Below are 17,885 nucleotides of genomic sequence, written 5' to 3'. Positions count from 1 at the left end.
TTTTGCCACGGTTGTTAGCACACGGTGATGTGAACCCAGGTTCGCCAAAGTCAAATTTATGGCCATGGCTTACAACCGTAGAGAGTGATATCTGAACAGGCCCTTATGAGGCCACCTTTCACCAACCTGCAGACACCAAACAACCTTCACAATCAACACGACGCGAGGCTTTCATCCAGCAGAGGATTGGCAAAGGGATGGGAATGATTCCTTTATTTTTTATAATGCTGGATAGGCCTATTCAAACACCGAGTATGCCTGTTACTTACTGAGGAGTCAGACATGTCTTCTTACCTATTTCATCATTGGCTGAACAAGCCACTTTATTAGGCGATTATCCATTTACGTTTTCCAATGAGCCTATAATTGCTGGCTTTTCCCACCACTTCAACAAAAGTTGGGGATGCTTATCTTCACAGTGGCTCCTCTCTCGTGTAAAACGAGATTTTAAAACGAAATCGCTATTATCGCACCGTGAGATAACTCCACTAACTACTTGTGCACAGTACATCATGAAGATAATATCATGTCTGTGGATAGCACTGGTTTGCATGTTCAAAGTTACGTCACTCACTCTTCCCTGCAGTTCTTTCACACTAGCCTCCACACATACAGCTGTTGGAAGGCATATCAACCACGTGCATCAAACACAGCAAACGAATGAGTGTTGGCCACAACATCGACTACTTTCTGTACTCCTTCGCTCCACGTGGTGCTTTAATGAGCACAATGATGGATGTGTGCTCTTGTAGGCTTCCTTTAAAACAGACTTTATTGAAGTTTTAAATGTGAAACTTGGAACCAATAAACAAATAACTTTACCACCCAAGTGAGAGTGTCAGAGGCTTCCTATTACAGCACTGGCAAATATTGTCACACTGTACCTTTATTTGTAAAGGCAAGATGACAGAAGTGTAATTGCTTTGTGTCTACCCACCACCCTTAACTGGCCGTCTTCATATAAACTGAATTTACATTCACCAATATACGCAATGATTTCCTGTCTTCATTTCCTATTATCCATACTGTTTCAAGTCCACCTCTTATATGAGAAAGGCAGGATATAGTAATGCTTGACAGAAATTACCAATCAGCTACAGGAATCAAACTTTTGAAATCGAGCCAATTGGCTTGCATTGCAAGTGCACTTACATCTTGTCTATGCAGGAATTTGATTGCGATTCAATATGCAATCATCGCAATTCTGTTAAAGTACAAACACAATTTTAGCAATGTATTCACCGGCAAAGTACAAAGGAGCTAACGTAAAAAAAAACGAATACACGCAACTATACAATAATATTCTGCATATGTTGTATGGGACACTGAGAAAAGCAAACAGGCTACGGTTAGGCAAGCACATGTTAAAAGTGGTGTGAATCTAGCCCGTGCTGCAGACCGTGATGCTCGTCAATAGTTTAATGGGACCGTAATACATTATGGTGCGATGGCATTGTAATCTACATAATTGCTATACGACTCCCGATTCTGCTAGCGATATGGGAGAGCTTGGAGGAGACATTAAAGTCACACGTGGGTATTATTCGCAGAGGCTCCCCTGATTGTTTTGACATTTATTGCACCAGGCCTGTTGCAGATTTTGATTATAATGCCCATGGAGAAGAATGGGCACACAGACAAAGATACCCTATATAGGCTCAACATACTTTTTTGGCAAGTGCTGTTAGCGAGCGCCTATGAGGGCGGGCATGGCACACGAGGGGGGTGGGCGGCCAGCACCACGTCTGACCACCTTTGTCTCCCAAGTGATGATGTTTACACACTGTACCAGGTACTCATTAAGGCTGAGTCGACCTCCCGGAGCCTCAGGACCAGTTCAGGTAATTGTCACTGGTGTTGGCCGAGTGGAAATTGAACGCGGGTTCGCCGGGTTCGGAGTGCAGCGCGCTAACCGCCGCACTACCGCTCCACACACATATACAAGACAAAGATCCCCCGTATGGGCTTAACAGACTGGAGGGGCAAGTGCTGTTTGCGAGCATCGATTAAGGCCCGCACGGCACACGAGGGGGTGGGGTTGTCAGCACCCCGCCCGGCCGCCTTTGGCTCCCCAGTGGCGATGTTTACACACCGCATCAGGCACTCATTTGAGGCTGAGTCGACCTAGGGGAGGACCAGAACCAGTGCAGGTAATCGTCACTGGTGTTGGCCATGAGTGGGAATCGAACCTGGGTCGCCGGGTTCGTAGCGTGCTAACCACCGCACTACCGCTCCACACACGTATACATAGACACACCTCCGATTAGCACGGTTGGCTACGTACGGTGCAGAAAAACTTCACATTCATACGAGCACGCACACACGCACAAATGCAGGTGCACGAACGTGTCCAAACACATGCATGCACACACACAGACAAGAATCCACTGTGGGTCAGGTAATGTTATCAAAGAAAATAAACCTGCTTAAAAATCCAGACAAGACACCCTTGGAAGAGGCTGGTAGCCGGCCACACCAAACAGCCTACATAGGCTGTTGGGGCAAGTGCTGTGAGTGAGAACCTCTTTGGCACACACAAAACGCACCCATGCACATGCATACGAGGATGTGCTGTTAATCACCGCATGCACATTAACAGACACATCGGTGAATATAAACAGAACACGTAATTCATCACAGCGCATCCATTCCACATGGCGAGATACTATAACAAAGTAATTTACAGAACAGCAGTTTAATTTAAACTAACAAATTACAATTTCCGCATTAAGTTATGTTTATGCTTCTTGAATAAGCCCCATCCATCCTGCCCGTGTTGACATGTCAGCCTATGCTGCCACCATTGACCATTCTGCCAAATTATTGCATTTTCATTGAATAAGCACACAGATGTACATGCAAATGAAGTAGATTAAAATATGTCATACGAAATGAATTAACAGTTACATATAATAAAATTCAAAAAGTAAAACATTTCATAAAGACAAAAAATCGTAATAGTGCATGTAAAAAAATCAGTAAGTAGTAACATTGTAGAAATAATCATAGATTTTTATATTGACTAAAACAGACGAACAAGGGATTCTATGTTGCGTACAAGCTTCCTATCGTTGAGTTTTTTAATTGTATCCTTTTACACGATAAAAGGTGTATAGGCATACACATGAACCCTGTGTTTTCATGAATGGATAATGTACAATCATCAAAAAGAATATAATAATTTACACAGCTTCACGCTTTCCAAATTGTTTTTCGAAATCACTGTAATGCAAACTACTCAAGGGTGTTTTCCCTGTTAGAAGACAACGGAGGAGCACAACATTGCTTCTGCAGGCCTAGGTGGTTTTGATTCCGCTAAAGCCTTGCCGCAGTCGGAGTCGTGTGTTTATATTCTTTGCAAGCCTTGTGTGCATAATTTGCGATGGTAGGTGTTTGGCAGGATTCGCATATTCAATGAATCTGGCATGGGCTGCGATGGGAATGCTCCGGGTGTTTATCGCTTATACATTCATCAACAAACGTAACCCTTAAACTTACATAAAACTTAAATAAATACAAAAACAAACCCATGGTAATGTGATTCTTTTAAACTCACGCTCACGGAGCCATATAATAAGTAGGTATTTATTTTTGTAGGTTTAGCGTGTACTATTATAAATTCCATTGTGAAGTTCAACTGAAGAAAGGCTCTCAAGAGCTTTAACCTTTGCTACAAATGTACACACAAGTAAACACGTACACAATCTAATTTAAGACAAAGATCCCCCGTATGGCCTTAACAGACTGTTAGGGTAAGTGCTGTTAGCATACACACACACGTACATATCTGCAAACACGACACCCACACACAAAACATGTCAACTATAAGCACGTGGTGTCACACATATGAATGAAGAAACACACAAACACTTCCCTGTTAGCCTCATTTGAGGAAATTAGATCAAGCGCTGCTAGCGAGCATCTATTATGGTCATCGAGGTGCACAACGATATTTGATGGGATCAGCTCCACAGACAAACCCAAATATTACGTGCGTGCATAAACATAAACACACCTGCTTGACTTTTCTCTCTACAAAGGAATGATTTTTAAAGTGTCCACCCTTCCTCCACTACAACTCCCACCCCACACAGATGCCGCATCTCGTCAAAAAGGTTGTAGGGCTGTGGATCGCCATGCAACAGCATAATTCACTTTACACCACAAATTGAATAAAAACAGTCAATGTGGAAGCAAAGCAATACATATATTTCCGTGTTCTCAGTTATATACATATATTTTGCGACTTAACTTTTGGGAAAATATAGCATTGGTGATAATGAAATACCCATGGAGTGTTGCAGACCCAATTTACAGAGACAAACCAATTTACACTTTGCTCATTAAGTTTTCAGTCGTGTGCTGTTGGTATCCTACGCTAGACACACGTAAGTATAAATGTTTAGAGCTAGTAATTTCATACAACATTATAAGTTAGACAACATTAGGTTTGTGCTGTTAGGTGGCATGGGATGCCATTTAGAGTGCTCCTTCACTCTGGCCCATACCTTACAATCATGTCCCAGTAAAGTACAAGGGCGATGCTACAATTCTAGATTTGATGCCGCAACGACAAGCTTAAAGGACGCGACCTGAGCTTGCTGTCTTCACTCCAACGCTGTCCTTTGGACAGTCCAGTCCCTTCACCTGATGAAGGCCACTTGTGTTGTGGCCGAAACGTCGTGATTTTTTGTTATTTTATTTTTACCTACGTGACTTTACCGAATAGAACCAAAGAGTATGGCGATGTTACACTTTAGTAACGGTAAAAAGTACAGGCCCTGCAATTGCTTGCTCATACCACTGTTGGAAGAAGGTCCTCCACTAGAGGAAGCTCTAGAGAAGTCCCTCCACAGGGTATTGGGCCTCCTCTTCCCTCCCAACTTGCCAGGTGCCTTGCAAGAGGTGGCAGTGGGTGCACTTAAACCCACCACACGTGACGACCTACTGCTGATTGAGAAGCCTGCGGTGCATCCATATATACTGGCAGGTGCACAGACGTAGGGAGATTTAAGAAGCTCGCCCATTGTTGTAACTGCCATGCCCAGGAAACCGAACCGGTGACCTGTGTGGGTCGAGCAATGTGCTGGCCGTCACACCACGGCAACATGCCACCACAATTTTGGATGAGACATTAATACTCACGTGGTCCCGTTCTGCCAAGTGAACATTAATCAACTGGACATAAAGCATGCGCAAAGGACATTAACCCCACTCGTCAACTAAAATACTGTAATCTGCTTCTGCTCAATAACAGCATATCTGGAAAAGTAATATTTTCCCCACAGGGCTATTTCACAAAATCTCGGTCTTACACGACCAGACATTCCTATTATTATTTTTTATGCACCTCTGTGGGCCCGTAATTTATTTTACACAGACGCAGGTGAGAGCCCACTAAATAAAGTGTTTTCAAGAGAGACCCTGGGTGACTCGACGGGGAATGGAATTAATTGTGTGAATTGTGAACTGCAGGGTTATGTTTCGTTTCACTCTGCGATTTCGGCTTCGGCACCAATGCACGGTGGATTACGCTCGCAAGAAATGTTACAGCAGCCGTTTGACAGCAGATGGTGAACTTTGATAATTCTCTACCGTACTATTATAGCACGTGTATTCAAGCTTATATAACTATAAAAATTGGCTAAGTGTCAAGTACGCTAACCACAGCATTTTCCTGCTCACAATATGCAGGATTAGTACGTTTAAAACGAAGCTTTAAAATACATGCAAAACATCAGACGAAATAACAGCAAATTAAAATTTCTGAAAAATAAATTGGTATAAATTTCATTCAAAGCGACTTGTAAAATTCCCAGTGCCCCCTTTCTCAACCACTCCCTCTTTCCACTGATAAATCTCTCCACAACATAGCAAACTCGAACACACCGTGGGGGGGGGGAGGAGGGAGAGATACAGTGCAGGAAAGAGCTGAAGACGCAAAGCCGCTTTGGCGCAAGAGCAGACACGTGGGGGGATGCTGAGAAGTGCAGATGATTTTATCCTAAAAACAGGCCGTGCCGCATTGCTTGGACGTTGACTTCAGAGGCGCAGAGAACCGAGCTCACACGTGGCGCACAAACTTCGCAAGGTGTGAACACTTTAGGCCAATAGTTATGAAAACCACAAACAGTGATAACACCTTGTTGCTGCAATACCTAATAAACCCGGGGCAAGCAGAAAAATCGCTCGAACTCCAGACCGCCCCTGCAAAGTGAGGAATAGTTGTGATTCAGGGTCACGATTCAATGACAAAATGCGATTACTTTGGTGTCCTGTTAGTACAGTGCTATTTGTTTTGCCTTTGTTTGTTCTGTATCATTGTTCCATTAGCCCTGAGGTAACATTTGCACATAATTTGCATACGTATTTGCATAAAAAATAATCAACCGATTATTACACGGACAATCCGATGCACGTGTTATTGAGCATAATGACACGATTGAATACACGGTAACTTGCTTAATACATCTACAAAAAAATTACGAACAACACCATCAGGAAGCTAAATATTTACTCGAGGCGGTTCCATCCGGACTAAAAATCCTTCTGGGTTCAGGGTGAAAGGCATCCAGCCCAAAGCGAGCCTTCACGAATGGATCATTTTGCATTGCAATGTATTAACTCGCAGTCGTTTAGCTTGCCACGCAATGTTTCACCTCTTCCCGATGGTATCATGGGGATCGCCCACATCTGCACAAATTGGCAGATGGTGAACTACCGCTCAACAATGCCCCTGCAGTGTATTGTCATTGGGCAGAGAAGAGGGGAAACGCCAGACTCTACACCCAGAGGCAAACGTGCACAACACTGGGGCCACCCAAACAGCGTTTAATATGATTTGGCCGCACGTATTGTTTTAATTATGGCTATTTCGGGTTTTATAGGCGCTGCGGATGTATTTTTACTAGCCTTCCTTTAAGGTTTTTTAGTTGCGCATGCAGCGTCTACACCTGTACATACACAGGACGCAAGGAATGCAACTTTTCTCTGTGCATGTACGAGCTTGCGCACGTGCAAAACGATGTTTTTGTTGGTGCAAACACACTTGAAAGGTGCAGCACGCGATGGGTTTTGAGTGAGTGACGTCTGCCAGTGTGTGTGTGTGGGAGTGTGTGTGTGGGAGTGTGTGTGGGAGTGTGTGTGTGTGGGAGTGTGTGTGTGTGGGAGTGTGTGTGTGTGTGTGTGGGAGTGTGTGTGTGTGGGAGTGTGTGTGTGTGGGAGTGTGTGTGTGTGTGTGGGAGTGTGTGTGTGTGTGTGGGAGTGTGTGTGTGTGGGAGTGTGTGTGTGTGGGAGCGCGTGTGAATTTCCTCAAGCACGCGTGACTGCACTGCACAGATCTAACCGAATACCGCCGAAATCCCTCCACAGTTCGCAAACACCGACAGAATTCTAAAAATGTTGAGGGGCAGACAATATTAAGAACCTCGGTGCGATTTTACAAATGTAATCTGTAAAATTATAAGTGTGGGTGTTATGTTGCGCACTGCAGCCGACAAACATTCGATACAACTTCCCCAAAGGCGTTCACATTCCACACTGCATCCATAATGGTATTACTAAAGATGGATAATTACTGTAGAAAGCAGTTTGAGTTAGAATTATAAAGCTACGTAAAGATTCCCTGTATATCCTCTAAGATTCTGACGGGGGCAAGTGCTGTTCGCAAGCACCTATGAAAGGCAACCGGCACGGCACACGAGGGGATGGAGTGGCCAGATCCACGCCCGGCCACCTTTGTCTCCCCCGGTGCTGATGTTTTACGCACAGGCACCGGGTACTCATTTAAGGCTGAGTCAACCTAGGCGAGGCCCAGCAACCGGTTCAAATATTCGCCACAGTCATTGGTCGTGAGCGGGAAATCGAACACAGGTCGCCTGGTTAACAGCATAGCGCGTGCTGACCACTTCGCCCCATTCTCCCCCACTAAAACTTTACGAGCACACTTGGTGAAGGCTGTAATCATACTAGCCTCATCCCCCGTAGCCTCGACGTGGCCGCCGCCATGGCGGTGGCGACACGCATCACGTCGAGATTTGAAGCGCTCGCCAACTTATTGGCCGCGAACCGTTCCAAACGCGTCGTCGCTGTCCCATTGACGTTCATTCGATCTTTTTGGTTAAAAACGAACCAACTTCGGTGCAAAAAGGTAAATGGTGACAACATTGCAAAAGCTCACAGTTAAACACACTTGTCGTCCCGACAGGTGTGTACCTTTCACCTGAAGACGGCCACTTGTTGACCCTACAGGTGTGTACCTTTCACCTGAAGACGGCCGCTTGTTGACCCTACAGGTGTGTACCTTTCACCTGAAGACGGCCGCTTGCATTGTGGCCGAAACGTCGCGAGAATTTTATTGTGTTATTTTATTATTTTATTCTCATTCTACGTGACCTTACCGAAAGAACCAAAGAAGATGAATCCTTGCAGTCACGAAAGCTTTACATCGACACTTGAGAAACTCTGATTCATTAGTAACACTGCCCTAAGAGAAGATAATATAAAAGGTGACGTTTCGGACAATGGTCCTTCTTCATAGCATGTCCATGAGTATATATTTTGGTACTTTTAACGCCTAAATGTTATCTACAAAAGGGTTGAGATTTTGTCTGTTGTGCCCATGTACCGATCTCAATGCAGCAGCATCACCAAATAGTTCAGTGTGCCGTCTCATTATGTTTTAACAATACGATTACAGACATCTCGTCTGGTAGTATTCATATATTTTTTTTAAATCATAAGCTATGGCTTGCAATAAAGCTCCAAAGAAAGTAAATACGCTTTAAAAATGAGCATGGCTAGCTACTCCAGCTTGACCAATTCACTTTAGACCTTGAAGCATAGAGCACTGTTAGCCAATTATTAATTTGTCATTTCATAAGAATGATTACCTTTTAAATTAGGTGTTAGTAAAACCTTGCTTTTTATAGTTTAATTACAGCCATGATTAACTTTGTAAGCCTACATTTATTTTATGTTAGTCTATTAGTGGTTACAGCAGCAGTGCAGGAGCTGTAGTACATTAAATGCATTTATCAAATAATTTACATTTACAAAGTTACAGTAATTAGCCGCAGTCAAATGCTAATCCACGTTACTGTACGTTAAAACAATTGGCATCGGATTAATTGCATTAATAGCCATTAATTACTATGGCTTTCATTTTTAATACACAGAGTATGACAAGAATAATCCACAGCAGGCAGGATAAAGCCTAACATCATGGGGTTTGTTTTACCATATCCCATCACAATGGTCAGTGCGGGTTGGTAAAGCGGGTGGGCAGCCAATGATTTTAGCCATATCTGGGAGTCAAACTGAGATCGCCAAGTTTACAACATGTAATATGAACTACTGCACCAACTCATCACAACATCATTTCTCAGTGAATATTTTTTCCCAGATCACTGCTAGACTAGAGTAGGCACATGTCAAGTAGTCACAGCCATAGTGAGTAAGTATACTGCATGTGGTGTGTAGGATGCAGAAATATTTTCCAGGTCACCTACCCGGACAGGCCCATCTGACATTAAACCCTGCATATATATGAGTGATTCATCCATGGGTAGATACATATATATTTTAAAATGTACATTTTAGCCAGTTGTACTTTTGCAATGCTCATGTATAATTCCCAAGCCTATGTTTCCAACTGTTTTTAACACTACATTTGCTTGGAATTCACGGCGAGGCATATTTGCTAAACTCTAATGCAGCATCTTTTGACCGACAATCCTTTGGTTCTGTTTTCACATTGCTAAATATGAATTCGCTTTTCCCGCTGTGAACTCTGTGGTTTCGATAAACACTGTGGAGGAGCAGCACCACCTACTGCACGGCCCTGCGGAAACCCGAAAGTGATTGTGACATTCTCGCGAGCCGCCTCTCTCGATTCTGAACACGACACACAGGCGTCTACTCCAGTTCCGAGATTGCCACCCACACCGAGCCGAACGGAGACGTCCCCAGCTGTGGGCACAAAGGGTGCGCGAGTATTTGCGTGCGTTCGTTTGGCCACCCACGCATGAGCCACACACATGATGCACTGGAAGTGTATCTGTTCACTGCAAACGCATGAGAAACGTTGATGACGTAAACGAGGCAGGACTGATCACAGGCTGCGGGTCCAGCACTTGCATTCCTGTGACCGTACGAGGTTCACAATACAACACAATATTTCCACTCCACCATTGCACAGTTTGTTTTGCTTGTAGGCAGCTGGTGATGTCGTTGTGCAATACAAATGAATGCTTATCCATTTCAGTGGTGCACTGTCACAGCCTCACCGACTTTTGCGTAATCAGAGATAACGTTGCGCAGACTATTTTTTTTTATCCGGTTGTGATTTACCAATTAAATTATCCCAATCCGGTAATAGTTGAGCCTCCCTTGCAAAACAGACTTGTATCACAATGGGCTCCGAGCAGGTTATAAATAAAGTTCACGTATATATGTACGTAAACTATAAAATTAAACAATTAGGCTACCCAATTGATTTTTCAGCAAGTCATGGGCCTGTTCGCTCCTCACCACTACTTTAACTACTTTGGCTGCACAGGAAAGTCGAGTTAAAATTGTATTTATGCTCTCAGAGTTCTCAGGGCTGAACATGGTCAATAACAGCATAATTATTGATTTTTAAAAAAGTGTTCTGCCCAGTCAGCGGAATGACAGCACCAAGGTCATCGAGCTCATGGACATGAAAATCACTTTTGATCAGAGGGTCAACTTGAACTTTGAAACCAGGAACTCGGGAGCCCCACCGTCACGCACGCCTCGTCAAACCTCAGCCAGGACGCACGCTCGCGCATTCTTGTTCAAACCACGCACGGTTTGCCTGGGCCACACCTGTTCCTTGACAGTAGCCAGGATGGTGGAGGTGTTGTGGGGTTCCATGCTTCCGTCTCTCTCCCTGCCGCTGCCCTCCTTTGTCCGCTCCTTGCTCCCCGGCTCAGCCGACGTCTCCCGCCCTCCGCCGTCTTGCGGCCGGCTCGGTGCCGACGGCTGAGCGTGCGCCTCTGCCACGGGCATGGCCCAATGGCCGGCCTCGTGAGATGTTGGGCGGTCACGCGCAGGGTCGGCCGTCAGCGGTCGCTGCTGCAAAGCACAAGAGATCGGCTCGGTTCAGCATCAAGCCAAGCGCACACGCGCGTGCGTGCAATTCCACGGAAGCGCTCATGCACACGCAATCGCACACACGAGTACTCAAAAGGTACACGAGCAGACAAATACCTCTGTGTGACACACAGGGCGACGCAAGTAGAGAATGGATGATCTGTCCTTCACCGCCAAACAGCACGCGTCGCATAATCGGATTGCCAAAGCTCTCAACTCAAACCGCAGACACATAGGTTTATAGCCGGACGGGTACAGACAGTAGCATCTTTATGCATGTGTTATCTGTGCATGTGCCAGGTGCCTCCAATTCTTTATGGGTCCCTAAAAATTATCTGTTTCTATCCACCGCTCTTCCCCTATTTTTGTCTGTGTGTTTTGCCATCTCTCACTCCCGCGTGGCCACCACTTTCTCTAAGTCTGCTTCTGACTCAAGTGGGTTAGTCTCTCCATGTCTCTCTGTATCGGTCGCACTCACTCCGTATCTGTCTTGGTTAGTGTCTTTCATTCGGTGTATCTACCCATGTCTTTGTATCTCTAGAACTCATATTCCCACCACCCTCATCTGCACAGGGCAAGATTATGCATTGAAATGCAGTTAGAATTAATAAGAGAGTACTGTATGCATCTATTCAATTATTTCCTTTAGTTCATTTTGATTGGATGTTACAATAACTACGCCCAGCAACAAATATGTGAAGGTTAATGTTTTCTCCATTTTTTGTTCACGACTTTATTTATCCAATCCAATTTTCAGAAAACATTCTAATGTCGCTGCGAATTATGTTGGCGATAGCATGTCTCCTCCTTATCGCCTGACTTGCCCTCTGATAAGTATCTTGTCATTTTCTCCGCACAATTTCAGTGTAGCGATTTCCAATCTTGTAACCGTTTTTTTTAATAATTGGGAAATATTTATTTATTTAAACAGGTTTGTGAGAACTTGAATGGCTGCATCAATTTCCACCCATTATAATGCCTTTTCATATTCTACAAAGGCCAGAATTTATGGTATTTGAATATTCTTTTTTCTATTTTAATCTGTTTCAGAATTTCAATTATATCTCAGCAATCGAACTACGTTTCATGTGAGCAGTAGGAATTTTCATGTCGCATGTGAAGAAGAAAACACTGCCCATCACAACATGAAGGGAAATCTCTTGGTTGATGGTTTAATTGTCAACATCATAAAAAAAGCAGGACCAGTTGTTGAAACAATTGGCAGACCTATTTACTTACACGATGTCACAAAGGAAATACCTCAATTGTGGAATTAGGCCTAATGTTATTGAAAAAAGGGTACAATTCTGACGAAGAATTAGAGACGTATTTGCCTCTCATCACACGTGTGTAATTGTTCACAAAGATTATTGAGGACAGAACAATACCCATGTGAACTGACGGAGATGGACAGGAAGCTGCTTGTGGGGATTGCATGGTGACTGCCCACTCCACCCTAAGGGAAGTGGCATGGTCAGTTCCTCCCTCCCAATGCTTAACGACGTGGAGGAAATACTTTGAAAAACATTTAAAATGTGAAAACATTTACAAATAATAGCGAATGTCTGGGTTATGTGCTGCCGCAGTACCGACTTGGATACGGGATGATACGCCTGAAGTAATCATCAAGATTTGGAAAGGTTTCTCGACCGGATACCTACCATCAATGAGATTCTGAGAGTGAAAAAATAGTGACGTTCTGGCCCCTCCTTCACCAACCCACACCGAGCAGTATGACGAAGAATGGTCAACCAACCTCCAACAACCAGGGGTTGGCAAACAAAATAACAGCACCATTTTTTTCTACGATTTGTAAAAAAAAAACCCCTTCAATATTTCATTCAAGAGCCGCAATGCACGTGAATACGACGAGACGGTGGTCCTTAATGCCACGAAGCGGCCCTTCAAGTGCGGCGTGCGGATCCGGAGCCGCAGGTTGCCAGCCCCTGCCCATGACGGAGGTGGGGTGGGGAGGACTTCGTCCAAAAGTGGATTGACGAAGGGCTGAAAACTATTTACTGGGGCTAAGTATTCAAAAATGGAGAAATATTGTCCCTTGACAAGTGGTATATTGTTGGGTGGATGAGCACGATTGGCTACATATGGTGTGAAAGAAGCTCAACATACATACAAACAAGAATTCTCACATAAAACTACAACCCAAAAACATAATGGATCACACACCCTCAAGGCTGCCCAGGCAACAATGCATAGATGGAGTCATAGGCTAATTCTTGCTCACAGTTCAAACAGGCAGATGTGCCCTGAACTCGATGCAGAGCACTGCACTCGCCCACAAGTGCCAAGGGCGTCCACGTTAGTTTAGCGTAAGGGCGCGGAGATTTGGGTCCCAGGACAATACAGCCGCAGGTGGCTCTTGACATTCCGAAATTCCTTTAGGGATTGACAGTTTGCTTTTGTGTAGACGATTTGTTTTTACATTGTAACGGTAAAACAAATGGGCTAGGTGGTTTCGTGTGCTATATTCAGTGCTTTTAAAACATTTATGTTTGAAACGAGCACACGAAGATCTCCCAGGGTGGGGAGGTGCATGCCCAGCACCACATTCACCCAGCCACGTTCGTCTTGCCAGCACCAATATTGACCACACTCAACCATTATTGGTCGAGTCAACCCTAGGCAAGGAGAAGGGTCAGTTCTGATTCACGTTTTGACTCTGGTATATTTTTTTCCAACCAACCACGCTGCCGAACGTGATGAGTGACTATTGTCACACAATCCGACACACAGTGTTGACCGACACACAGTGTTGGGAGGCTTTCATCCAACAGTGGATTAACCGACTATAAAAATATATGAACAACGTGCACATCCTTTGGACGTGACCGACCGACCGTCCATCCTTCCAGCAACACTTTTTTTTTGCTAAGATAGATATGTTTTAGAGTAGGATATATATTTTTTTAATTTATCATGGCTCGGAATTGAACCCAGGGCAGGTCACTGGGAAGTTATCCACTGCATTATAAGTAAACGTGAACTCCTAAATTAGAAGCTTCTTCCGTTTCCCCATATTTACAATAGGCCGGCGAGGACTGCACAGTGGGGGTTGTCTATAGCTGATAATTTCCTGCGGGCAAGTACAGGCAGAACCCACAACGACCCCCAGCCCCAGTACAAGGTTACAAACTCGACGACGCAGACATCGCTGGCTTGCCCCACTCCAAATCATAACACTAGACTGCAGTCAGGTCCATTCATTATTCGTGGTCCTAATGGAGTAATTTTAATCATCAGGTTCCACTGCTTGTGTGCGCGAGCGGTGGCACAGTGGTTCGCACGCTGCACTCCGAAACCGGCCGCACGAGTTCGATTCCCGCTCACGGCCAACACCAAGTTCTAGGCCTTCCGTATGTCGAATCAAACGAGTATGGTAATACCCCGGTGCACGTCGGGATGCATTCCTGAAGGTGCGACGATGAATATCGAAACGACGTAATTCAAAGCAATTTACAGGGTAAGTGGAGGCGAAGGCTGGGCATTAGTGGCATTAGTATCGTGACGACGTATTTGCGAAACGACATAAAAAGTGGAGACGTTAATCGGGGTATTACTGTACCTCGTGAGTTGTGCAAACATCTCCACTCGGGAGACAAAGAGGGTCAGGCGTGGTGTTGGCTACTGCCCCCCTTCGTGTGCCGTGGCAGCCTTCATTTGGGCACTCACTAAAAAACAGCACTTGCCCCAAATGTTTGTTGAGGCTATACAGGGGATCTTCGTCTGTGTGTGTGCGCGCAAGTGTAGCACTATCGAACCTTTTATCATACAGTTACAGTCCTGTATATTTAATTTAGCATTTTTATTTCTTTCACTCCAGATCCTTTTCTGTTTTGAAGTTTAAATCTGTTCATATTTTTCTGCTGTGATGTTTAATACTGCACGTGTATTTGTTGCACTAAGAGCTGTTTGAATTCCCATGTGTTTATTTTATCCGAGTCGTCAATGAAAAGGGGATTTCTGGTCGTGACAGGCTCTTTCACGGTTTAAAAAAAATGTATTTGAGAAAAAGGTATGTGCAGATCATAATCATCCGCGTGTTCAAGTCAAAAAGTTGGTAAAACATACGTTGCAAAATATGTCTTCATCATCATTATCGAATTTTACAAAAACATAAAGTCCATATTCTTTGGGTCTTTCCGTAAAGTCATGTAGATGGTTCAAATAAAATAACAACAAAACTACTACAGTAGTTTTTGTTATTTTCTTTGGACCATCGACGTTACTTTACCGAAAGAACGAAAGAGTATCGCTTTAAGTCAAGATTTAACACAAAGTCCCTGTCAGTCACTCTGATCCCAGCATTCCGATTGGCTGGAGACTGGGACGCAAGTGGGGGCCTGAGTGGGGGCGCGTGGGGGAGGGGGGAGCGCGACTGGGAGGCGTGCACAAGGGGGGGGTCATGAGGGGGGCCCACGTGGGAAGAGGTGCGTGGGGGGGGGCCTGAGGGTTCTAACGCATTGGGGGGGGGGGTCTGAGGGTTCTAATGCATTGGGTGGGGGGGGGGCCTGAGGGTTCTAATGTATTGGGTGGGGGGGGGGTCTGAGGGTTCTAATGCATTGGGGGGGGGGGGGGTCTGAGGGTTCTAATGCATTGGGTGGGTGGGGGAGGGCATACGGGGGTCGGGACCGGCACTCCGCAATGTGTACTTCCACGAGTAGCCATACAAGGTTGTGGTATTTATTGCTTTTAGCACCGTCTGTATCTGTATTTATTTTGTCGGGACAAAGTCAATTCTATCGCCGTCAGCCTCGTCACCCGGTGACGGATTCGTTTGTTGATTTATTACAAAAGGAATATTTCACCTTGAATTCTTTCGAAACACGTTCTTCCGTCACCCTCCACAAGGATTCTATATTCAGTACCAAAATGCACAACCCACACATCGTGTATTTTACATACACAACACAGAGTGCGCGCACACACGCACGCTAATGGACAACCCACAGCGTTGGGCACAGCGATGGACGAAACTGGGTCACCCTCGCGAAAGATTGAGATTTATTACAGCTGCACAATATGCTCCGGAGAGAGGAGAGGGGGGCAGTGGTTCCTGCATGAGGAGGTTCTCATTCAACAGTGACTACCAAACAGCTGACGATCGTATAAATCTGCGCAGTTTTCACGCTCGTTCTCTTTCCGTGCAAAAGGCAGCCGCGTTGTGGTGTGCACTCAGCGTTAAGTTTTGTGCCGACGGACACAATTTTGCGTTGCGCCGGGCATGCCTGCTCCTGTCAATCTCTGCTCAGAAATCTGCCACATCCCCTCATTATATTACTTAACTTTTTTGAATTTTGTATTGCGTTACTTGATTATTTTTTTTCTTTCAAATGTACCTAATTTTTTTTAGGGTCGGCCACTTTACATGCAGGAAAAATTCGCAAGGGATGTGCAACGGAACTGCAGAGATGACACGAAGGTTACCCGGGGATCTGATTGTCACTAAAGCAAGCGGCGTCACACGCTCCATCTATTATTTATTTCGGAGCATGCGGACGGCTTCACACAATGCCAGATACAATTTTTACTTTTAATGACGAGTATGAACCAGATAAGGCTGGTAGATAAAGGATTACTACGACTACAGTATTAAACAAAACACAGATGTTCACATTAAAATATTTGATACATTTCCCTTGATAAATATACAACAGCTAAGTAAATAAAACGGACTCGAACTTAGAGAGAGTGCCCTTAAATTGTTAAAAGTTTGCTAATTGTGCTTTTCCATTACTGCTGCAAATACAACAACATGGCAATGCTATACAATGTAAACCCACCTACACATGGTAATTCTTTGTTTGCAATACAAATTTCGATTTCGCTGGGCGTGATTGTAGACTGCAGTGGCACAGTGCATTGTGAAGCTCTATCAGTGTTCATTCCAGGCTAAATAAACATTGGGAATACCATCAAAAACAGAATCTACAATCAATTATATTGGGTCACTATGCTGAGAGGACAGCTCACTCGCAATATATTACTTCCCATAAATGGTAGCACCACAATCAAACAGAAAATGAAACTAAAACTACACTATTTTATATTTTTATTTTACCAATGTAAGGCCTACTGCGTTGTATAGCTCTTTTTCAGAAGCAACCTGGCCACAAATTAAAGCTCAATGAAGTGGCTTATCGTGTGGAAATGTATTGCAGCCAAATACTCGAAACGCATGTTTCTAAAGAAAAATTCACGCGACCATGGGGAAAACATACAAACTCCAAATATACAGGCGTCAGTCGGGATCGAACCTACGACCTCCTGCATACCAGGTGAGGGAGTTAACATCTCATCTGTTGACAGTCACTTGAAAACGCAGCAGGCCGATGCTTCTTAACAATGTCTGAACCTAGCCGGCACAAGGTCACAACACTCTACGATACAGACATCGCTGGCTTGCCCCCACTCCAAATCACAACTCCAGATTGTGGTCAGGCCCATTCAAAGTTACAGTAGTTCTGGTTGAGTCACTGAATCATCAGGTCACCCTGTGTGTGTGTGTATATATAAACGACGCATTTTGTCGCACCTTAGAACATTTTGACCATGCTAACATTTGCTGTTGTATGTATCTTGAACTTCTTTCGCACCGTACATAGGCAACCGTGGTAATCGGGAGGTGTGGGGGGGGGAGACCAATAAACAAACACAAAAAGCAGTCCTGTATATATTTTAGCATTTTAATTTGTTACACTTTATCATCGTTTGCTGTCATGAACTTATGTTTATTAATTCATTACCTTTGTAGT

General features: G+C 44.4%; 1 protein-coding gene across 7 annotated transcripts in view; it reads right to left on the bottom strand.

Moving 5' to 3' along the window:
* Positions 1-17,885, bottom strand: part of LOC116943713 (catenin delta-2-like) — a 273,044-nt gene that overhangs the window by 228,507 nt on the left and 26,652 nt on the right. For all 7 annotated transcript variants that reach the window (XM_076067973.1, XM_032956809.2, XM_076067972.1 and 4 more), the window contains exon 2: positions 10,849-11,097. In XM_076067973.1, coding sequence (XP_075924088.1) covers positions 10,849-11,031 — 183 coding nt within the window. In that variant the 5' untranslated portion in view covers positions 11,032-11,097. The remainder of the gene's footprint in view (positions 1-10,848; positions 11,098-17,885) is intronic.

Source organism: Petromyzon marinus, chromosome 19 (assembly GCF_048934315.1).
Source record: "Petromyzon marinus isolate PM22_M1 ecotype Great Lakes invasive population chromosome 19, UKy_Petmar_22M1.pri1.0, whole genome shotgun sequence".
NCBI lineage: Eukaryota > Metazoa > Chordata > Hyperoartia > Petromyzontiformes > Petromyzontidae > Petromyzon > Petromyzon marinus.
Note: the sequence above shows the minus strand (reverse complement) of the source record. Positions and strands in the feature narration are given on the sequence as shown.